At 61.4% G+C, this 20,659-nt stretch overlaps 4 protein-coding genes across 22 annotated transcripts in view; 1 reads left to right on the top strand and 3 right to left on the bottom strand.

Annotated features, from left to right (window-relative positions):
• The window catches only part of ZBTB46 (zinc finger and BTB domain containing 46), an 88,609-nt gene extending 82,141 nt beyond the window's left edge, over positions 1-6,468 (top strand). For 4 of the 5 annotated variants that reach the window (XM_016938378.3, XM_024352135.3, XM_016938377.4 and 1 more), the window contains exon 5: positions 2,856-6,468. In XM_016938378.3, the coding sequence (XP_016793867.2) occupies positions 2,856-3,227 (372 nt within the window). In that variant the 3' untranslated portion in view covers positions 3,228-6,468. The remainder of the gene's footprint in view (positions 1-2,855) is intronic. The other variant, XR_008541286.2, reaches the window with a different exon arrangement.
• Positions 6,469-6,632: 164 nt separating this feature from the next.
• On the bottom strand, positions 6,633-10,335 carry SLC2A4RG (SLC2A4 regulator). Its single transcript, XM_001155036.6, has 8 exons — positions 10,072-10,335; positions 9,579-9,733; positions 8,631-8,740; positions 8,054-8,241; positions 7,880-7,980; positions 7,516-7,795; positions 7,341-7,432; positions 6,633-7,253 (listed from the first exon to the last, which is right to left on the bottom strand). The coding sequence occupies exons 1-8, from the start codon at positions 10,195-10,197 to the stop codon at positions 7,142-7,144; spliced, it is 1,164 nt and encodes a 387-aa protein (XP_001155036.3). The 5' UTR covers positions 10,198-10,335; the 3' UTR covers positions 6,633-7,141.
• A 676-nt stretch (positions 10,336-11,011) lies between these two features.
• LIME1 (Lck interacting transmembrane adaptor 1) lies at positions 11,012-13,609 on the bottom strand. Of its 4 annotated transcripts, none has more exons than XM_003317068.5 (6): positions 13,390-13,506; positions 12,458-12,572; positions 12,203-12,284; positions 12,045-12,132; positions 11,608-11,924; positions 11,012-11,509 (listed from the first exon to the last, which is right to left on the bottom strand). In XM_003317068.5, the coding sequence occupies exons 2-6, from the start codon at positions 12,553-12,555 to the stop codon at positions 11,180-11,182; spliced, it is 915 nt and encodes a 304-aa protein (XP_003317116.1). In that variant the 5' UTR covers positions 12,556-12,572; positions 13,390-13,506; the 3' UTR covers positions 11,012-11,179. The 4 variants fall into 4 exon arrangements, with proteins under 4 accessions (XP_003317116.1, XP_063658826.1, XP_063658825.1 ...); XM_063802756.1 differs by having other exon boundaries at positions 12,045-12,097; XM_063802755.1 differs by lacking the exon at positions 12,045-12,132 and having other exon boundaries at positions 13,390-13,609.
• Positions 13,610-13,957: 348 nt separating this feature from the next.
• The window catches only part of ZGPAT (zinc finger CCCH-type and G-patch domain containing), a 28,946-nt gene continuing 22,244 nt past the window's right edge, over positions 13,958-20,659 (bottom strand). For 3 of the 12 annotated variants that reach the window (XM_525387.8, XM_003317054.5, XM_003317055.5), the window contains exons 3-7: positions 16,627-16,760; positions 16,240-16,392; positions 15,155-15,274; positions 14,536-14,941; positions 13,958-14,319 (exon numbers count right to left, since the gene is read on the bottom strand). In XM_525387.8, coding sequence (XP_525387.3) covers positions 14,181-14,319; positions 14,536-14,941; positions 15,155-15,274; positions 16,240-16,392; positions 16,627-16,760 — 952 coding nt within the window. In that variant the 3' untranslated portion in view covers positions 13,958-14,180. Of the gene's footprint in view, positions 14,320-14,535; positions 14,942-15,154; positions 15,335-16,203; positions 16,393-16,626; positions 16,761-20,659 lie in introns of all 12 variants that reach the window. The other 9 variants (XM_009437648.4, XM_009437642.3, XM_009437643.3 and 6 more) reach the window with 4 other exon arrangements.

Genomic DNA, 20,659 nt, shown 5'->3' with positions numbered 1-20,659 from the left:
GACTTTTTCTGAGGAGAGGCTCTGCGTGTGGCCTTCTCTGGGGTCCTGGACCTGAGAGCGTGGAGACCCGAGTGTGAGACGGCAGCTCCAGCCGGTCCAGCCTCCACTTTCACGATGGCACTTACGAGCACTGTCAGCCCTTCCCTGGCCTGGGTGGCCCCTCCACCCGCTCCAGGAAGAGCACCAGTGGCTGGGGCAGGACCCCCCACGCCTTGGCAGGGCCACATTTGGAGGGTGGGCCAGCCGTGCTCTTGCAGCCACAGTGCCCCAGAGCCTGGGCGGGCTGCCAAGGTGTCCCATCTTCCTTCTTGCTTCCTTCCAGGGCATTTGCCCATTTGCATGAGTTCCCAGCCATCCAGCCCTGGCCACATGGTCCCTGTGCCACCCCAAGCTGCCCCTGCTGCCTCCTCAGGTGCCCTGGCCCCTGCACACATGGGAGCCTAGGCCTCAAGGGGCCTCAGTGTTTTTCACTAGCCCCACTCCAACCCTTCCTGGGCCTGTGTGCACCAGGTTACTGTGTTGGGAAGTTTCTACTGTGGCTTGTCTTGAATTTTTGTTCTGGAAGTCCTTGGTTTAAAATACAGCAAAACAAGCTGGGCGCGGTGGCTGATGCCTGTAATCCCAGCACTCCAAGGCGGGCAGATCACGAGGTCAGGAGATCGAGACCATCCTGGCTAACACGGTGAAACCCCGTCTCTACTAAAAATACAAAAAATTAGCTGGGCGTGGTGGCGGGCGCCTGTAGTCCCAGCTACTTGGGAGGCTGAGGCAGGAGAATGGTGTGAACCCGGGAGGCGGAGCTGGCAGTGAGCCGAGATGGCAACACTACACTCCAGCCTGGGTGACAGAGCGAGACTCTGTTTCAAAAAAATAAATAAATAAAATAAAATACAGCAAAACAAAAGCCCAAAGGAGCAGTTCTGGCACCAAGTTGTCTGAGGCTCTGTTTCTAGGGTTAGCGTATTTGGGCATCTGAGGTGGGCTGTGTGGTGCTGCCCTGGCCCTGAAAGCCACCAGCTGCCCCTGAAGGTCTCGCATCCCTGGACAGCGCCCATCCCGGGCCAGGCTTAGAGCTCACACAGTTGCTCTGGAAGCAGACATTTGAGAAGTGAGGTCTTTATGGTTCCCGGCTTTGTGGAAGAAGTTACAGGCACCTCTGCCCTCAAGGAAGCGGGTCTAGAAGGGGAGGTCGGGCCGTGCTGGGTGGCCTGTCGGCCTGTGGATTCGGAACACTGAGGCAGGAAGTACGTAAGGGCCCGGGCCCAGCCCCAGGATGGGGAGGTGGTAGCTGTGGTGCCTGCCCGTCAGAGGTCTTTGCAAGTGTAGCAGGACCGTCTTCCGCCATGACACACATTGATTATGTATGTACTTGCTTATGGGACAAAACTGGTGAGTTGGAATGGTTTAAGGAAAAGCTAAACTCACAAGCACATCCCAGCCTCAGTTGTCCGTGCAGCCTCAGAGGCGCTGCAGGCCCCGGGAGACAGCCCTGTGGATGGAGGGAGGAGCCGAGGGGAGCCTGGGGTCATTGCCGGGTTCAGCCTGGAGGACTGACCTGAGGCCAGCCCACCTCAGAGAAGCCCCTCGTGTGGACTTGGCCAGGGGCCAGGGGTTGCTATTGGGGTCCTCTGTGGGTCCTGCCGTCTCGGTCCTTGGAGGGCAGAGACAGGGGCTGTGCTGTGAGGGATCAGGGCCAGCCCCCCAAGGCCTCCTCTAGTTGGCCTGGCCGAGGGTGCCCGTGAGTGGGTACAAGGGCCACCTCTCCCCATCCCTGGCCATGTCTGAGGTCTGGTTCTGCACAGCACAGGTGTCCACACCCACCCTCAGCAGAAGCCCACCTGGGGCCACATGTCCCCAGCAGTGTGTGGTAGTTCCCTCAGGCCTCGAGGCCAGTGCTGAGACCCTCCAGGAACCCAGCACCTCACGTCCTGCCACATGGGCCCTCTTCAGGGTGCTGCCCCGTCTCCCTGCCGGGCCCAGCACAGGGCACAGCACGACTGCCCTCCCTGGCAGCCACACCTCCTCCTCTGACCATAAGTGCTCATCTCTCTTGCATGTCTCAGTCGACCTTGAAACAGCCTGAGAGTGGGGGAGTTGCCTCCTTTACACGTTCCTGGAGTCAGGGTCAGGGGCTGAGGGGTCAGGGACTGAGGGGGTCAGGAGCTGAGGGGGTGTCCACGCAGCCAAGCTGAGGTGTGGGCCCACCTGCCCGGCTGGCAGCCCCAACCCCAGCCCGTCCCTGTACAGGGCGCACGGCCACGGCTGGGTACAGGAGGAGCTCTGTGAGCTCCAGTCCAATGCGGGGCCCTCAGCCTGTCCTGCAGGGAGGTTTGGAGGAAGCCAGGCTTTTAGGCAGAGGCTGGTGGTGTGACCCCTGTGAGAAGTGTGTCAACCCAGGGGGCCTCTGGTGGGGGTGCTTGGACACACAGTGTAGACGCTGAGACTGGCCCACCTAGGGGCTGGGTTTGCGGGGGAGGGGCACTGCCGCCCTCGTGCCAGCATCCCCTTGGGACAGGGCTGCCTTGGTGCCACCTGCAGTTCTGCTGTGTGGCTCTGATAGGAGCTGGGGCTCAAGGTCTGAGCACTCCTGTCTCTGCGCGCCTCCCCCACCGGGAGCCTCTGCCTATGCAGACGCTCGGAGGGCCCGGGAGGCTGTGCCCCCCCAACCCCAACTGGGCCCTGCTCACCCCCTGCCCCCCTTTCCAACCTCCACCAGGCCCTGCTCACCCCCTGCCCCCCCCACCTCCACCAGGCCCTACTCACCCCCTGCCCCCCCCACCCCCACCAGGCCCTGCTCACCCCCTGCCCCCCCCACCTCCACCAGGCCCTGCTCACCCCCTGCCCTGCCTCTGCAGGTCCACAGCAAGGACAAGAAGTATGTGTGCAAGGTGTGCAGCCGCGTCTTCATGTCCGCCGCCAGCGTGGGCATCAGGCATGGCTCCAGGCGCCACGGTGTGTGCACCGACTGTGCTGGCCGCGGCATGGCCGGGCCCCTGGACCATGGCGGCGGAGGCGGCGAGGGCTCTCCAGAGGCGCTGTTCCCAGGTGACGGGCCCTATCTGGAGGACCCTGAGGACCCACGAGGGGAGGCGGAGGAGCTGGGCGAGGACGACGAGGGCCTGGCCCCTGAGGATGCGCTGTTGGCGGACGACAAGGATGAAGAAGACTCGCCGCGGCCGCGCAGCCCCCCAGGAGGCCCTGACAAGGACTTCGCCTGGCTCTCCTAGGCCCGCCCGCCGGCAGGGTCGGTGGCTGCCTCGCTTCATCCACCCGTGTGTGTGTCCGGTGGGTCTCCACTGCGGGGCCAGGGCCACGCTCACCCCTCTCGCGGCCCCTCCTCTGCTTCCCCCTGAACCCACCCCTCACGGAAACCAGCCCTGTGGGCTAAGCAGGTGCGACCCCAGCAAGAGGGGTGCTCTGGGACCAGACATGAAGTGAGTTGGGGGAGGGCACAGGGTGGGTTTGAGTGAAGGAAGAGCACGGTCCTAAGTCCCCAGCAGGTGGTGCGGGTGTGTGAGTGGCCCCTGTGATGGCCAGCCTGGCTTGGACACGTGATGGGCCTGTGGCCAGGTCCAGTGGGCACTGGGCGGGGTGGCGTGTTCGGCCCAGAGGCCCCTGGCCTGAGCAGGTGCAGAGTTTTACAGACACCCGGTCAGCCCGGCTGGAGCCCGCCCTCCCCTCCCCTAGCAGCCAGGTCACTGCCTGTGGCTGCAGCCGTGGCCCGTGGCAGCCTGTAGAATCCAGGTGCACAGAGAGCCCTGCCACCGTCTTACCTCTGGGCTTTGGTGCTTAACACACAACACAGCTGCAGACCCTGCTGGAGGCCGAGGGCTCCAGGTGCTATCTTAGGTGGACACAGCCCTGGGGGCTCCTTCCAGGAGGGGACCCTCAGCCCTGTGCCCCCCACCACTTCAGGCCACACCAGGTTCCCTCTGCAAGGGCCTCGGCTCAGTCGTGTGCACTTCCTCGGAGAGCCTTGGGCTGCCACATCCACCCCGGGCTCTGCCCGTCCTGTTCTGCCCATGGCCCAGCCCGGCCGCTCCTGCTGACCCCTCCTGGACGGGCTGGAGCTGGGCTCCTGCCTTTGCTGCTAACACTGGAGGCGGTGTTCCTAACTGCAGTGTGCTGCTTACACCTCCCCGCGTGGGTAACCAAATTTTTAAGTAGTCAGAGACATATCGAGGTAGTTACATAAAATTATTTTGTTTGGCATTATTTTTCTCACTCGAAGAAACTATATAGGGTTGTTTTTCCTTTAGCTTGTGCTCAAGTCCTCTTGCTGTGTTTTCAGAAGCACTCACATGTTCTTTCTTTTCCTGAGTGAAAAGCAAAGGTCCCAGGGTGTGTGCTGTGGTGCACCACCTGGCTTTGGGGGTCCTGGAGGCAGGCTGCCTAGACTCACAGCCTCGGGACAGTTGCCACGGCCTGTCTTCTCGTTCAGGCCTGCCTCTGACAGCACTCACCACGAGGACATTCCATCCTTCACCCCCTCCTCTGGCACAGGCTACCACTGCGGTGCTGTGCCTTCAGATGGGAGGTGGGCGCAGTGGCCTCCTCCTTCCCTCCAGGACCTGCCCGTGTGAAGACCCCCCGGAGTGCTGAGCTTCAGGGCTGCGTGGAAGGAGTTTTTACTCTCTTTTTCTAGCCTGTATACCAGGCTTTTCCTCACATTGTCAGGTAGAGCACCAGCTTCCCTGACCGCTGCTGCTCGGGGAGGGCTGGGGCTGGCCGGGGGTCCTGTGGAGGAGTACATGGAGGACTCCAGGTACAGCGCAGGAGTCACGGCTTTTGTTTTTTTGACATCGGCCCCCGGTTCTACCAATGACAGGGTGCCCTGGCTGGAGCTGTCATCACACACACCCCTCAGCTCGGAGGCTGTGGGCTCCTCAAAGCTGGAGAAAGAGGCCAAGATTTTTCTGCACACGGAGTGTGGGGATAGGAGCCGGGGCAAGCGCTGGCCCCTCAGCGGTGAGCCCTGCCCACTCTTACCGAGCAAGGTGGGTGGCTCTGGCACGAGTCCCCCAGGGGGACAGCATGGCTACCAGGGAGCTGCAGCGGAGCCCTCCAGCCCTCACCCCAGGCCAGCCCCACCCCGGCCTCTTTGAGAATTCTCAGAACTTTGTACCTTTCCCCTGATTTTTAAACCCTTTTTCTAAACAGACTGACTTTCTTATAAAATGCATTTGGAAACCAGACCTTTGCTACCCACCAATGTCTCTGGGTTTTGTACCAGTCCCTGCTCTCAGGCCACCCTGCCCAGGACCCGGGCCCGCCTCCCCCTCCACACTCAGGATGTCCTGCTCCATCTGGCCGGCTCACTCCGTGTGGCCTGCCTTTGCTGACCGTTTTGGGGTTCCCCGTCGGAGCTACAGGGGCATTTTCTTCCCTAAAACCAACAGTGTCCCACTGACCTCCCCAAGTGTTTGCTGCGTGGCAGATTTCCTGTTCTTGTTCGCAGTTTGCCGACTGAAGAGTGTGGGATTTCCGAGGCCCAGGTGAGCACGTCCATCTCAGGAGGCGTGGAGGGAAAAGACATGTCATGAAGGGTTTTTTTTATGTGACTGATTTTTTTTTTAAATCGATGTTCAAACTAATAAATATTTTTTTATGAAGAGGAAAAATGTGTAGATTACATTTCACATTTTGTATTTTTGTTTGTGTCTGTTTGTATTTTGGTGTTTACAACACCAAAGTGGGAAATACAGTCCATTGGGGATAGTGTTATTTGGGGGTGGGGAGGGGGCAGGGACACCACGATTTTTCTGTCAAGCTCTGGATCCTGACCAGGTTGTACACTGGGGCTCTCTGAGCTTTGGGACACAGGACACTGCCAGGGCTACGTAGGGAACTGACTCAGAAGACGCAGCTTACTGCTTCCAACTTTGCACATCTTCCTCTTTAAAAAACTGAGAAAATGCAAAAACTGGAACTTTTTGCAATATTATAAAAGTAATCTTATTTTAGCTCATTCTGTGACATGTGCGACTCTTAAGAAAGCCATACTTAATGGTGGTGGTTTTTATTTTTTAGATCTTATATTGTGTTTTGTATGCAGCCCTTTTAGAACTACTTGTAGTGAGGGTGCTGTGTGTGCTTTTCTTAAATATTTATTTTTTCAACATGCTTTCAACCTGTCAACAAAAAACACACACAAAAAAGGGCAGTGTTTGAAGATTGTTGATTTTTTTCTGGGGATAATCTATATTATATTGACTTCCTATTACTTATTATAAACCTGTGTTTGTATTGGAGATGTGTCTACTATTGGGGGAAGAGGTTCTCGTAATCGCTCGGTGGGAAATCATGGCTCTGCCGTCCTGCCTCTCTGTGGCCGTGGGTTCACGTGGCCTCTGCGGTGAGTCTCCAAGTTTCTGCCTAGGCGCCTGTGCGTTTCCTTTCTGTGACGGGATTAGCTTAGACATCCTTGCAAAGCGATCACTTTCAATAAATTGGGAAATTGCTGCTCCAGCAGATGCCTCCTGCGTCTCAGATGATCCTTCCTCCGGCCTCACCTGGGGTGGCGGCGGCCGACGGGTGACCCTCGGCCCTCTGTGGGCAGCTGCCAGACTCCACCCACTTGCCCACCACAGGGTCCCAGCCCCACGGCCTTCCTCCCGAGAGGCAGACAAAGCTTCTGGAAAAACCTCAAATCTTTAATTTCTCTCTTCGCCTGGTGCAGCCCAGACGTGAGACACCTGAGCTTCAAAAACATGGTAAAAACAGCCCCAGGGCCCGAGAGCCATTGAGTTAAGTGCGAGTGGGGGAGTCCTCTCTCCAACACCCCTCAAAGTGCATCGGGACTGGCCCCCCAAAGCTGGGCCCATAACACCCTTGATAAATCTACGGGCCGACAGGCGGGAGGGTGGCTGCCCCCAGGGCTCTTGGGGCTAAGGGGACAGCGGTGTGGTTTGGCTTTAGTGCAAAAAGCTGGTTTCTTCAGAGGCACTTTGAGTGGTGGGACCCCTCCCCGACCTGGGGGGGGGGGAGTTCAGGGTCAGCCCCGCCCCCCCACCCCAATTAAAAGCAGACCCTGCAGCTGGTGAAGGCCAGCCCCTGGGGCTGTCCCCCGGCTGTTTCAGCCCCGGGCCTGGAGGGGTTGGGGAGGGAGAGGTGGTAGCTTATGTTCTTGAACGAGCCGGACTTAGTCCAGGAACCGCTGGCAGGCTTTCTTCCAGCGGCAGGCTGTGCACCACAGGTCCCGGCGCTCCATGCCATACACCTTCCGGCACTTCTTTGCGTCGCCGCGGGGCTTCCTGTGCGGGGGGCACAGGACATGGGGTGCTGTGAGACCAGGACCCTCCCCACCTGGTGCCAGCCGCAGGCCCTCGGCCCACACGCACCTCAGGGTGACTCCGATCCTGGAGGACAAGGCGGGTGGGCAGGCTCCGACCTCCGTGGGCTGTGGCTCCAGGCGGGTGGGCGTCAGGCAGCCCTACAGGGAGACACAGCCAGGGCTTCACTCCCCTCCAGAGAGCCCTGAGACCCGCCCCAGCTGCCACCCATGGCCTCACCCACCTGGTAGACACGGTCACTGTGACAGGACTGGGGGTTAGCAACAGTGCTCAGGACAGGGGGCGGGGGCAGGGGCGGGGCAGGCGGCCGCAGGGGACTAGGCAGGGCTGGGGGCTCCAGCAGCTCTGGCAGCTCCAGGCGGGGGAAGGCAGGCGGCATGGAGGCCGTGGGGGACACTGGAGTCAGGCTGGACAGCCCGTCGGTCAGCGTGTCCACACCAACATCCAGCTCTGTGTAGTAGAAGTCCTCCTCACCGTCACTCTGCTCAGGCTCTGCCTGCCTCCTGCGGGAGACACAGCCAGTGGGAGCTGAAGGGGCGGCCTGGCCGGGCCTCACAACCCCAGCCAACCCGCGGGCCCCGCCGCACCCCAGGTGCACCAGGCGGATGTGTCTCTGCATCGCCGACGCCGTGCTCAGCACCTTCCCGCAGTTCTTCCACAGACACTGGAACATGACCTGGGCCGGGCTCTGCAGCAACAGGGGCCAGGGTCAGGCTCAGCCACCACACCCACCCCTCCCTGGGGGCCGCCCCCAAGCTCACCTTCCTTTTTCTCAGGGTGGGCTCCCCGAACAGAAAGTGGGCTGCCTCGGGGGGCAGTGGGGGTGACGGGGTGGACGGAGAGGACTGGTCACTGGCCAGGTCCCAGCCCCAGTCTCCACTGTTGCTGCTGCTGCTGTAGCTGCCTGGTGGCCGCACCAGGGCCTCCTTCCAGGGCTCCAGGCCAGGCTCTGTGGGGACACGGGCCCCCCGCCTTAGAACTTCGGGTGGGTCCAGGGAGTCCCTAATCCTGAGCTGCCCCTGTTCACCAAGTCCGGTGAGACTGGTGGGCAGAGCGTCTTGGAGGAGCTGGCCCCAGGGCTTGGGGAGAAACCCCCCCGGCACAGGAAAGGGTTGGCAGACGTGTGTGGCTAGCCGCGTGGAGGTGAGCAGGTCAGGGAGGCCAGAAGGCCTGGGTCCTGCCGCTTTGGCCTCAGTAGGGGGCACTGAGGGTGCGGGAGTCCATTTTAGAAAGGACTCCCAGGTTTGAGGGCTCTGCTTGCCCCACAGAGGCTGGGTGGCTGTAGGTTCTGAGCCCTGTCCCCACCCACACCCCTAAATGCAGACATCTGAGTCTTACCTGGGCTGAAGGCTACAACTGGGGCCCCCAGAAGGAGAGGGCTGGTGGACAGGCTTGTAAGGGCAGCGGCAGCCATGACCTCGTCCAGCCGGGCTTTTCCTGGGGTGGCTCTGGAGGAGATGGGGGCGGGGTGCGGGTGACCCAGCCAGAGCTCTGGGCCCCTCCCCTGGTCGGTCCACGTGCAGGCCTGGGCACGCGTGCACACCAGGCTCCCCACTCCCAGCCCTGGGCATGAGGCCTGGCTCCTCCCCCAGCTCAGGTTGCAGAGAGAGCTGAAAGCCACCCGGAGCCGCCAGGAGCAGGGCCAGGGTCTCCTGAAGCCTGAGTTCTCCACATCGCGGGCTTGGCTCCACTGTGGTTCCTTCAGACACTGGGGCTGGGCAGGGGTCTGAAGCCCTGGCAGAGGGGCGGGCCAGGCCCAGGCCTCCCCCCATCACACATTAACCAGGGTTGTGCAACTGCAGCTGTGGGCCTCACGCCAGGCCTGGGAGGTGGGAGTGGCCAGCAGCCGGCAGCAGCCAGGGGGAGACTGGGCTGGAAGCACGGGCAGCTCCCCAGGCCCCAGCGAGCCAGGCCAGGGCCCGCCCCTGCCCTGGCAGCCAGACCGAGGTGTCCGGCCTGGCAGGGGTTGGGAGGTGGCGGTCAGGAGCCCCAGGGATTCCTGGACAGTCGCCCCATGCCGACCGCGCAGCCTCTTCTGCACAGAGACGCACAGCCACCCCCTCCGGGTTCTGAGCTCTAGCCCCGAGGAACTGCGGTGGAGGGAGGTGTAGGGACTCCCAGTCATCGATCATTTCTGCTCAGCTCCTCCAGGGCTGAAGAGCTTGGGGGTGGCTGGTAATTACAAATCTGGGGCCCTGACCTGGCCTCCGTCGGGGCCGGTGTCTCCGCACCCCACCCACCGCCCCTGCGCACACCGAGTCCCGAGGCACCGGGCCTCCCGCTCACCTCTGCGCTGGGACGGGGATGTGCGCCGACGGAGTCCGGGGCCCCGCCGCCGCCCCCGTCCACGTCCGGGGGGCCCCCAGGTCCGAGGCCCGCGGCTCCGACTCCTGCGGCCGCGCGAACTCCAAGCCCGCGAAGCCGCCGCCCACGGAAGAGCCCTGCGGATGGGGAGGGGGCAGACTCAGCGGAGGCGGTGGCCGGGGGAGGGGGGTCCCTCAACCTCCGCCGCGGATCCGCTCGGCGCCCGCCTCGAAAACCGGCTGCGGCCGGTGTGGACGGCGCGGCCCCGCCCCCGGCCCCGCCCCCAGCCCGGCGCGGCGGGAAGGGCTCCCCGGCCGCCCGGCGCAGCCCCGGCGGGACCCACGGACACGCGCGAACCGACGCGGCCGCCCTCCCCGCTGCCCCGCCCCCGGGGGCCCGAAGTTTGGGCAGCACTGACGCCATCTTTGCAGCGAGAGAAACTTGGTCGGCGCCCCCGCCCACCGGCGCCCGGTACCTGCGGCGGCGTGGGCACCGTCACGGGCGCGGCGCGCGGCCCCGGACCCTCTGCGCGCAGCCACGGAGCCTCGGCCCGCAGCGCACTGGGGTCCCGGCCGGCGGCGCGGGGCGGGGGGCGCTCCATGGCCGGCCGGCCGGGCGCCGAGGCTGCAGCGGCGAGGGCTGACTCTCAGGACGCGGCCCCGGGCCGGGCCGGGCTGGCCGGGCCGCCGACCCCCGCCCTGGATCCGGCCGCCGCCCGCGCCGCGCCGCCCGGAGGCTGCCCGGCCCGCCCCGCCCCGTCTCGTCCCGCCCCGCCCCGCCCCGCCCCGCCCCGCCCCGTCCCGTCCCGGCGCGCGCATTGGCCGCGCGGCGTCCACACCGCAGGCGGGCGGGCTCGGCCGGCCGCGCTCCCGCCGGCCAGCGCTTCGAGGCCCCGCCCCGGGCCCGCCCCCTCCGGGTCGCTCCCGCGCTGGCCTAGGGAGGGAGGCCCGGCCCGGCACAGCTCCGAGGCCTCCGCCCACCCCGCGCGCCCGCGCGCCCCGCCGGGGAGGGCCTGTTCCCCACGGGCGCGCTCGCAGAGCTGCCAGAGCCGGGGAAGGGGCCGCGATTGCTTGGCGGGCTTCCCGGCAGCAGGTTACTCTTTAACGCTCGACTGCCCACCTCCCCCACCCCTTATGTAACACCAGGCTGGGTGGCGGAGCCCTCCCGTGGAGTCCAGGGTCCAAGTCCCACCCGGGGACGGCCACCCTGCCGGCTGCGCTGCCCCCTGGGAGTGGCTGGGACCCCGTGCCCGCACTGACCGAGAGTCTGGCCGGCAGGAGCACCGCCTCGGCTAGGCCCGGGCGCCCCGGGGGCAGCCAGTCCCCCAAGGCCAGAGGGGACAGCTCCAAGCCTTCCAGAGAAGCCCCCCGCCCCAACCCGCCCAGCTTTCAAGAAGAGCAGGCTGCGAGGCTGGCCGCTTTCATCCTGCGCTGGCGCTTTATTTAGACGCGGGCCTTCTCTGGAGCCCGGGGAGGCCGCGGCTGTCAGAGCGGCCAGGACCTCACGGACCTCACGGGCTGGCAGCCCGGGGACCTGGGACTGGCGCTGTCAGCTGTGAGGCGGGGCGGGGCGGGGGACGGGCCTCACTCTGGAGGAAGGAGCACAGGTCCTTGAGTGTTCAGGGCAGGGAGGGGTCTCCAGCCCCTCCCTAGGCTGGGGCAGCTGGAAGCAGGGGGCGTCCGAGCCCCGCACGTGCTGCTCCTGCCAGCAGGGTCCCCCAGCTCCCGGATGCTCTCATACACGTTTTCCAGGGGGCCGCTGTCCACATCCAGGGCCCTGAGCGGGAGGGTCTGGTAGGCCAGGTCACTCGCCAGGGCCAGAATCGCTCCCTGGCCCTTGGGGTCCAGCGGGTCTGTGGTGGGTCCTGGGTCCCTCCTTTTAGGCTTGCAGACCCTGGAGTACAGGACGTCCACCTGGAGACAGGAAGCCAACCCGAGGAGGGGTCAGCACCATCCAACCTGCTGAGGACCTGCCGGCCCCACCCACGGTGCCCTACCCTGGCCCACATTACCTGAGCGGCCGGGGTCACCTCAGTCTTCCCCTGCTGTGGCTCTTGGGGACTGCGATGGGTCCCTTTGCGCTTCTGGACGCGGGCATACTCGGCCACCACAGGGCTGGCCGCCAGGCTGACCCCGGGAAGGGCCGCCAGCCCCACGTTGGAATAGGTGGCCTCGAGGCCAGCGCACCCTGCGGTGGCTGCAGCTGCCGGCAGAGCCCGGGGCAGCTCCTGGTGTGGGAAGGCAGAGGGGGCTGCCTGCGGTCCGGTGATGTCCCTGGACACCTCCAGCCAGTGTGGGCGCAGGAGATCCATGCTGGCAGGCCGCAGGGCTGGGGGTGGGGTCAGGGCAGAGTTCACTCCGGGCAGGGGGCAGGAGCGGGTCTGGCCCAGGGGTTGGCACGCTGCACAGTAAGCCCCGCCCGGCCACCCCCGCCCCGCCCTCTGCTCACCCCTGCTGCTGCGCGGGCCCCGGTGCAGCTCGTGCAGTCTGGTGTCCGACTTGCTGAGGGAGCAGAGGTGGGTCCGCCTCAGTAGGGACTGGGGGCGAGGAAGGCTGGTCGGTCCCCTGCGGACCCCACCCTGGTCCCCGGGACAGCCTGGCACTCACCGCTTCCGCCGCCGTCGCACTGCCCTGCAGCCTCGCCCGCTGCCTCCGCGCCCTCTTCCTGGGGGCTACAGCGTCCTCGGGCCTTGGGGGTAGAGGTGGGGGGTGGGGGGCGGGGTCGTCAGCCTCGGGTCCAAGGCCCGGTGCAGGCGCGCGTGCCGAGCTGGGTGCGCGGACCTGCCTCCAGCCCCTTCCCGCGCTGGGCTGTGAATGGCAGCCGCAGCGAGGCCCCAGACAGAACGCGGCTGAGGGACCTACCTGCGGCAGGCTGTGCACAGCGCCCACAGCGAGAGGAGCAGGGCGCAGCACCCTAGAACCCAGAGGGCAGGAGGGGCCCAGGACACTGGCAGCCCCATCCTGTGAAGCCGAGGCCCTGGGGGCAGAAGAAAGGGGCGCTGGGGGCTGGCCAAGGGGACCTGCGCCACCTGGCAGCCCCAAATCTGCACCTCCCGCGGCTGCGGGGCTCCTGCGTCTCCCGTTCCAGCTCTGACTCAGCACAGGAAGCCCCAAGGCCTGGCAGTCCCTCCCTCCCAGAGGTGCCCACCTTCTGGCGGGGGCTCCCGGTGAGGTGAACTAGGGCTGCTCTGCCTGGCCCCTCCGTGTCCCTGCGGGTGACCACGGTAACGCCCAGCACGGCCATGAGGAGGGGCAGGACAGCTGTGGCCACCATAGCCCAGATAGTAACCAGCATCGGGGGAGCCCCTGGGTGTGCGCCACAGGCCACAGACTCCACCTGCAGCCACCCTCTGCCCAGACATCGTCTCCTGTGTCAGGTAGTGCCCCCAAGCCGCTGCGGAGCCCAGAACTGGGAAGAGCTGGAGGCTGGTCAGCAGCAGGGACCCTGCACCCGGAGGAGCTGGAGGCTGGGTCAGCAGGCAGCAGCAGCTGCTGGGGGTGCTGATGCCCCCACCCCACTTCTCTCTGGCTCTTCTTGTCTGCCAGTGTCTCTGCCAGAGAGGATCTGTCCCCTTCTTGGGGATCTTAGCAGAACTTCTCGGGGTGGGGGATGCCTTACAAACAGCACAGTCCAGCAGCAGAGAGACAGAAGCTGGGGGGTAAGGGGTGGTCTCTGGAGTTTGGGGCCAGTCTGCTCAGACCCAGGGAGTGGGCTTCAGCCTGGCTGACTGACCCAGCTGCAGCCACATCCCAAGGCCTCCCAGACCCCAGCTGCCCCCCAGGAGGGCACTTACCAAGCCCACGGCCAGGGGTCCTCAGCTCTGTCTGGGGCAGGCCAGGAAGGTCTTTGTGCAGCCCTCGGCTGAGCTCCCCACCTCATCACTTCCTGCTCCTGTCACCAAGCGCCTCCCCTGAGCCTCCCACCCTGGGCAGCAGCCACCACCGCAGCCTCACCCACCTGCTGCGCCCCGCCCGAAGCCTAGATGAAACGTGTGCGCCTCTAGCCCGCACTGTTCTGACAGCCTAACTCACAACCCCTCCACACACGAAGACGTGAGCAGAGCTGGCACAGAACCCCCAAACCCACAGGGCCAGGTCCGCCTGCCTCACCAAGAGTGCCCCACGTGGTGGGCCACAGTCCTCCCGCCCATCTCGCCCGCTGGAGCAGCACTGAGCTCCACCCATCTGTGAGTGTCAGGCAGCCTGGCGGGCACCCTGGCCTCCGATCTGCCTTGGTCAGAGAAGGGAAAGAAGGGAGAATGCCGGCCTCCTAGGCCCCTCCAGCCCAGCCCGTCTCTCACCACAGCCCTGCACAGACCCTTCTCTCCCCAGAGACCCTGCAGCCAGCTGATCTCCACTGAATGACACTGTGATGAAATCACTTTAATGTCCTTGCCAAGGAAATGCCCAAGACACTGGCAGGTGGGCAAGTAAGTGTCCAGATGGGACCCCGCAGCTCTGTCTCCACTCAGCAGTGTCCGCACGCCCCAGGCCAGCAGGCCAGCCCCTCCTCGGGCAACACTGGTCTTCCTGAGGGCAGCCCGTGCTGGGGTCCCACGCTTCATCCACAGTGCTTGTGGGGTCTCTAGAACTCAGTCATCTTCTTGTGGGTGTCTGCCTTCCTCTGCTCCTGCTGCAGGCCGGCTTCCTGAGCCCGGAGCTGCCCCAGCTGGCGCTGGGCTCCTGCCAGCTTCTCCTGCAGCTGGGCTGACGCCACGCTATGCCTGCGGAGGGGCTCACCAGTCAGCATGGGGTCCTGGGCCATGCCACCAACCCCAGTCTGCCGTACCCACTGCCTGTGTGCCCGCTGCCCGTCCTCCAACATGCAGACCCCTCCTGGACTCAGCCCGCTATGCTTGGGTCAGGTGACCTCCAGCATGTATCCCGGGGGCAGGGCCACCCTGGGTCGCCCTTTGCCCTGAGCTGGGCCCCACACGTACCGGCCAGCGTTGCGGGCGAGAGCCTCCTGGATGCTCCTGATGTCCCGCTGGGTTCGCTCGATCTTCTCCTCGGTCTGGAAGAGCCGCAGGCTCAGGGCCCGCTTGGCACTCTTGCTGGCATGGTACATGTCCTTGCTCCTCCTCCCTGCTGGGGCCGCCCCGGCCTCTAGGGCCCCAGGAGCCTGACCTTGCAGCTTTTCATTGAGGAAGTCAAACACATTCCGAGGGGCTGGGCGGCCCCCAGGCCTGGCCCCTCTTCCCCGGCACCTGGGGGGCTTGTTGGTGCCAGCCTTGCCAACCCTGGTCTGCTTCTGCAGGGTCTCTACACACTGGTCCAGCGACTTCCCTCGAGGCAACACCACAGCATGGATGGGCTCCACCCGGCCTTCTGCGTGTCGGCCCAAACCTGCGGAGGCACAGGGATGGCAGTGCTGTGGCCGCGGGACCCCGGGAATCTGAGGAGCACGGGGATGGCAGTGCTGTGGCCGCGGGACCCCGGGAATCTGAGGAGCACGGGGATGGCAGTGCTGTGGCTGCGGGACCCCGGGAACCTGATGGCTGCTGGACCTGGGCTGTGCTGCAGCAGCCTGCCCACTTCTCCAGGGCAGCTTGTACTCACCCTTGCCAAACTCATAGCCCATCTTGGTGAGGAGTCTGGAGCCTATACCTCGCGTGTGCACCTCCCAGCCAGCAAAGGCAGAGCTGCAGGTCCCAGAGTCCACAGCATCCGACCCCACCACTGCAAGAGACGGACAGAGGGCAGAGGACTGTGCAGAGTCCACGGCGTCCGACCCCACCACTGCAAGAGATGGACAGAGGGCAGTGGCCCAGCCAGGCCAGAGGATTGTGCATGGTGACCCAGGCTTTGACCAATGAGCTCAGATCCTGGGCAGAGCCATGACACCCCACCTCTTGGGCTCCGTGCTCTCGTCACCGAGGCTGCTGTGGGCATGTGACACCAGGCAGAGTGCATGGCAGTCCCCACGGCCTGCTGCACCGTGGTCCCTCCTCCACAGCCCTCTCCTGCCCCTGCCCTTCTCCACCTTCGCGAGGCTGTGAGCGCCTCACCTGCCCTCACAGAGTCCTTGGTTCAGTCCTCCTTCACCAGGGACATGGGGCTTCAGAAACCACCATCACTGATCCCTGGGTACACCTCCAACATGCAGACCCCTCCTGGACTCAGCCTGCCATGCTTGGGTCAGGTGACCTCCCACATATATACACACACACGCACACGCATACACACACCCCTCTGGAGAGCTGGACACTGCCCACCAGTTCCCATTCCCAAAACTTCCATGCTGGCTGTCTGGACACAACCTCTGTCTGCCAGGATCCCAGGCACCCAGGTCCCAAGTCTGAGAAACCATGCAGAGGAGCTGCCCCTCCTGCACTCCAGGCCCCATCAGTTGGTCATTTTCTGTGACTTCCTCGGCAACTCCGGGCCCCTTCTCTCCCATGGCCACAGCCACGACCATGGCCTCCCATCAATGAGACTGTAGCTGTTGCACCCACACTCCTTGAAGATAAAGGCCGCCACGGATCTACCCCTACCCACACGGCCTCCTCAGGCACAGGTGGCACCCTCGCCGCAGTCACACACTCTCCAATAGTTTGGTTAGATGGTTGGTGCCCTCACCAGCCAGGAGCCTCTCAGGGTGACCCCACCTTCCTGGCTCCTGGGCTCCGCAGCTGCTGCCATACCTCTGGCATAGCTGGAGTCACCCGTACCGTCGCTGTCTGAGTCGGACTCTGTGGCCTCTGTGCGCAGTGGGGGCAGGATGCCGTCCCCCTCCACCACGGCCTCCCTCAGCAGCAGCGAGTCAAACTTGACTGTGTAGTAGCCGTTGTCCACATCTGGGGGCAGAGACAAGCTGCAGATCAGAATCCTTGACAGCAGGTGCCACTGATGGGAACCACCCTGGACATGAGGAGCAAGGCAGGGCAGAGGCTGAGGGTAGGTGTGCTCATTTCGGGCCCAGAGCCAGAGTCCCGACACTCAACCCAAAGGAAGCAGGGAGCAGCCACACAGTGACAACACACGTGGGGCCTGGGAGGGTGTTCCCGGGAGGCCCCCACGGCCAGCCTCACCGGTGATGCGTGCTGCGTGCCAGAGGCCATCCTGGTGCTTGGCCAGACACGCAGAGCCGGCCTGCAGGGAGCTCAGGTCTGGGTCCTGGAAGGGGCGCAGCTCATCCAGAGAGACCACCTGCCCATGGGAGAACCTGCAGACAGAGCCGTAAGGGGCAGGGCTCAGACATGGGCCACCAGGGGCAAACAAACCCAGGAGCACTGACCCATCCGCCTGGGCACTGTCCTGAGGGAGACAGACACACACGTGTGCGTATACATACTCATGCACACACATACACACGCATATACACACACGCACACATACACTCACGCACACATACACACGCACACACACACATATGCACATATACACACACGCACAGATACACGCACACACACATGCACATATATACACACGTGTGCATATACATGCAGACATATACACATGTATACACACCACATGCATATACACCCGTACACATACACGCATATGCACACGCGCATATACACATGTACACACATACACATGCACTCACACAGGCATACACATACACACGTACACATACGCATAAACATGCACTCACATGCATACACACATACACATATGTACACACAAACAGGCATACACATATACAGACATACACATACACACACACAAGTACACATGTATACACATGCATACACACGCAAACACACGCATACACACATGTACACACATGCACATGCATATTAACACACACGTACTCACACGTCATACACATACATAGAGACCCTGACACGTGTATAAACATGCACTCACACATGAACTCATGCAAATACAGATGCAGTCATACATGGATATACGCACACGCCATCTCACCCACACGCGCACACGTGCCCTCACCCACACGCACACACACGCGCCCTCACCCACAGATGCGCACACAAGCACCCTTACCTACACACATGCGCACACATCTCTCACCCACACGCACACACAGGCCCTCGCGCACACACATGTGCACACACACCCTTACACATGCACACACACACCTCACCCACACACGTGCACACACACATGCCCTCACCCACACACATGCGACCTCTCATCCACACACGTGCACGCACACATGCACCCGCACCCACACATGCACACAGATGCACCCACAACCACACATGCACACACATATGCACTGTCACCCACACGCGCACACACATGCACCCTCACGTGCAGACTGTCACATGCACTCACACTCATATATGCATATACACATACATGCACACACGGCATGCATATACACACATGCATACACACTCACACTTCCATACACACATAGTCTCTTGGTATCCATGGGAAACCCCCTGAGCAAACCAAAATCCAAGGATGCTCAAGTCCCTTATATATAATGACATAGTGTTTGCATATAACCTATGCACATCTTCCCATGTACTTTAAATCATCCCTAGATTACTTGCAGTACCTAATACGATGTAAATGCTATGTAAACAGTTGTTATACAGTGTACAGACGCAGCCATCCTTTTCTTCCCCAATTATTTTCGACTCGAGATTGGTTGAAATGATGGATATGGAACCTGCAGATACCAAGGGCCAACTGTACACTTTACACATGTATGCACACACACACAATCTCACACACACAAAGGGCCAACTGTACACTTTACACACGTATGCACAATCACACACACAAGGGCCAACTGTACACTTTACACACGTATGCACACACACACCAAGGGCCAATTGTACACTTTACACACGTATGCACATGCACACATACATACACACACCAAGAGCCAACTGTACACTTTACACACGTATGCACACACACAATCACACACACCAAGGGCCAATTGTACACTTTACACACGTATGCACATGCACACATACACACCAAGGGCCAACTGTACACTTTACACATGTATGCACATGCACACATACACACACACCAAGGGCCAACTGTACACTTTACACACGTATGCACATACACAATCTCACACTCACACACACCAAGGGCCAACTGTACACTTTACACATGTATGCACATGCACACACACACACACAGTCTCACACACATCACACACACAGACACCCGCATTCTCTCTCAGGATGGACTTGGCTGCTCCAGAATATGCCCCGTGTGTCCCATCGCCTCTGCTGGAGTCACAGTGTGGCAGCAGCCTTCTGACAGCAGCTCCCACAGCCTCACTACTGCACAGGAGGCCACAGCACCAGTGCATCAAGGCAGATGTGCTGGGGGTGTGTATGTGCATGACTGAGTCCTCCCCCAAACTAGGAGAACCTGCTTATGAAATAGTGATGCCTTGACTTTTAGGCATCAGTGAACCAGTAAAATTAAAACCAAAACCGAGACACACACACACACACAGAGAGAGAGAGAGAGAGAGAGAATGAAGAGGAAACGTGGGGACAGACAGAACTGCAATCTTCAACTTTGCCAAATAAAGACATGAAAAACCAACCGCCATCCACTGCTGCCATGCCATCGTTTCAAAAAGGAAGTTCTTTCAACCCCACAAAAGCAACTGAGGGGCCAGGTGCAGTGGCTCACGCCTGTAATCCCAGCACTTTGGGAGGCCGAGGCGGGTGGATCACGAGGTCAGGAGTTCGAGACCATCCTGGCTAACACGGTGAAACCCGTCTCTACTAAAAATACAAAAATTAGCCGGGCGTGGTGGCGCGTGCCTATAGTCCCACCTACTCGGGAGGCTGAGGCACAAGAATCGCTTGAACCCGGGAGGCGGAGGTTGCAGTGAGCAGAGATTGTGTCACTGCACTCCAGCCTGGAAGACAGAGTGAGACTGTCTCAAAAAAACAAAAAAGGAGCAACTGAGGACAGGCCTTCAGCCCGTGATATGGAGCCAAGGCTGTCTTTCCAGTAGGAACGGGTGGGTGGAGCAGAGTGAGGTGGAACAGGGATTTTGTCTCATGCGTAGACAAAGGTGGCCTCGTACACCTCCCCAGGCCAGGATTTTGGGCGGTTCCTTCTAGTGCCTACTGTTCTTAGGCACACAGGGCCCTGCCAATGACTGGGGGCGCCAGGGGCTACAGGACTGTGCCTCAAATGCACTGCAGCAGAGACTGGCTGAAAGGAGACTGAGAACATGTTCAAAAAGAGAGGGTTAAACCCAGAGTGAATTCGATTAAATACGCCCCTTCAGCACACCCACACCATCATTAGTAAAACCTCTTCTAGAATATTTGACAATATTAAACGCCTTGAAATTTGTAAACTCTTTAACCCAGAAAGTGCTTCTATTATTTTGTGTGTGTGTGTGTGTGCAGTAGAGTCTTGCTCTCTTGCCCAGGCTGAAGTGCATGGTAGGATCACAGCTCACTGCAACCTTGACCTCCTGGGCTCAAGCAATCCTCTTGCCTCAGCCTCCCAAGTGGCTGGGACTACGGGAGTGTGCCACCATGCCAGCTAATTTTTGAATCTTTTTGTTGAGACAAGGTCTTGTCATGTTGGCCAGGCTGGTCTTGAACTCCTAGGCTCATGTAATCCTTCCGCCTCAGCGACATGATTTTTAAGGAGAATGTATGTAAAGATTTGGCCACAAGGATATTAACCAAATATGAAAAACTTGGAAATAACCTAAATTTCTAACCATGGAGAGAAGTTAATGGCATATCCATGAAGTTAACTGAAAACCAAGAGAACAGGCAAATCGATCAATGGAGCAAAAGAGAGCCTCCAGGAAGAGCCCCCCCTCACAAAGAAAGCCTCATGTGGCAGAGGAAGCATCACAGATGGGGTGCAAGGAGAAAGACGATGCATTTCACAAGAGAAAATTAAAAACTGGGTTTTCATACATAAAAGATCCCAACCCAATCACCTACCTCACAGCATTGACAGAAATACATTCCAGAATTAGTAAAGACTTAACCCTGAAAACAAACAACATCTAAAACTAAAAGAAGCTTCTGAGTTCCAGCCACACTCAAGTAGAGAGGTCGTTGAATCGAATATGGGCCGGGAGCGGTGGCTCATGCCTGTAATCCCAGCACTTTGGGAGGCTGAGGTAGGCGGATC

The sequence above is a fragment of the Pan troglodytes genome, chromosome 21 (genome assembly GCF_028858775.2).
Source record: "Pan troglodytes isolate AG18354 chromosome 21, NHGRI_mPanTro3-v2.0_pri, whole genome shotgun sequence".
In the NCBI taxonomy this organism is placed as follows: Eukaryota; Metazoa; Chordata; class Mammalia; order Primates; family Hominidae; genus Pan; species Pan troglodytes.
Note: the sequence above shows the minus strand (reverse complement) of the source record. Positions and strands in the feature narration are given on the sequence as shown.

Bases quoted from the DNA above. Each gene is read 5' to 3' on its own strand.
- SLC2A4RG (XM_001155036.6), bottom strand. From the start codon at position 10,197: ATGGAGCGCCCCCCGCCCCGCGCCGCCGGCCGGGACCCCAGTGCGCTG. The intron at 7,796-7,879 runs GTGCGGCGGGGC...TGTCTCCCGCAG, and splicing joins ATCCGCCTGGTGCACCTGGG to GAGGCAGGCAGAGCCTGAGC. The intron at 7,254-7,340 runs GTGCGTGTGGGC...CCCCCCGCACAG, and splicing joins AGGATCGGAGTCACCCTGAG to GAAGCCCCGCGGCGACGCAA.
- LIME1 (XM_063802755.1), bottom strand. From the start codon at position 13,475: ATGAGGTGGGGAGCTCAGCCGAGGGCTGCACAAAGACCTTCCTGGCCT. The intron at 12,573-13,389 runs GTAAGTGCCCTC...TTCTGCCCCCAG, and splicing joins GACCCCTGGCCGTGGGCTTG to GGCCTCGGCTTCACAGGATG. The intron at 12,285-12,457 runs GTAGGTCCCTCA...TCTACCCCCAAG, and splicing joins CTGTGCACAGCCTGCCGCAG to GCCCGAGGACGCTGTAGCCC.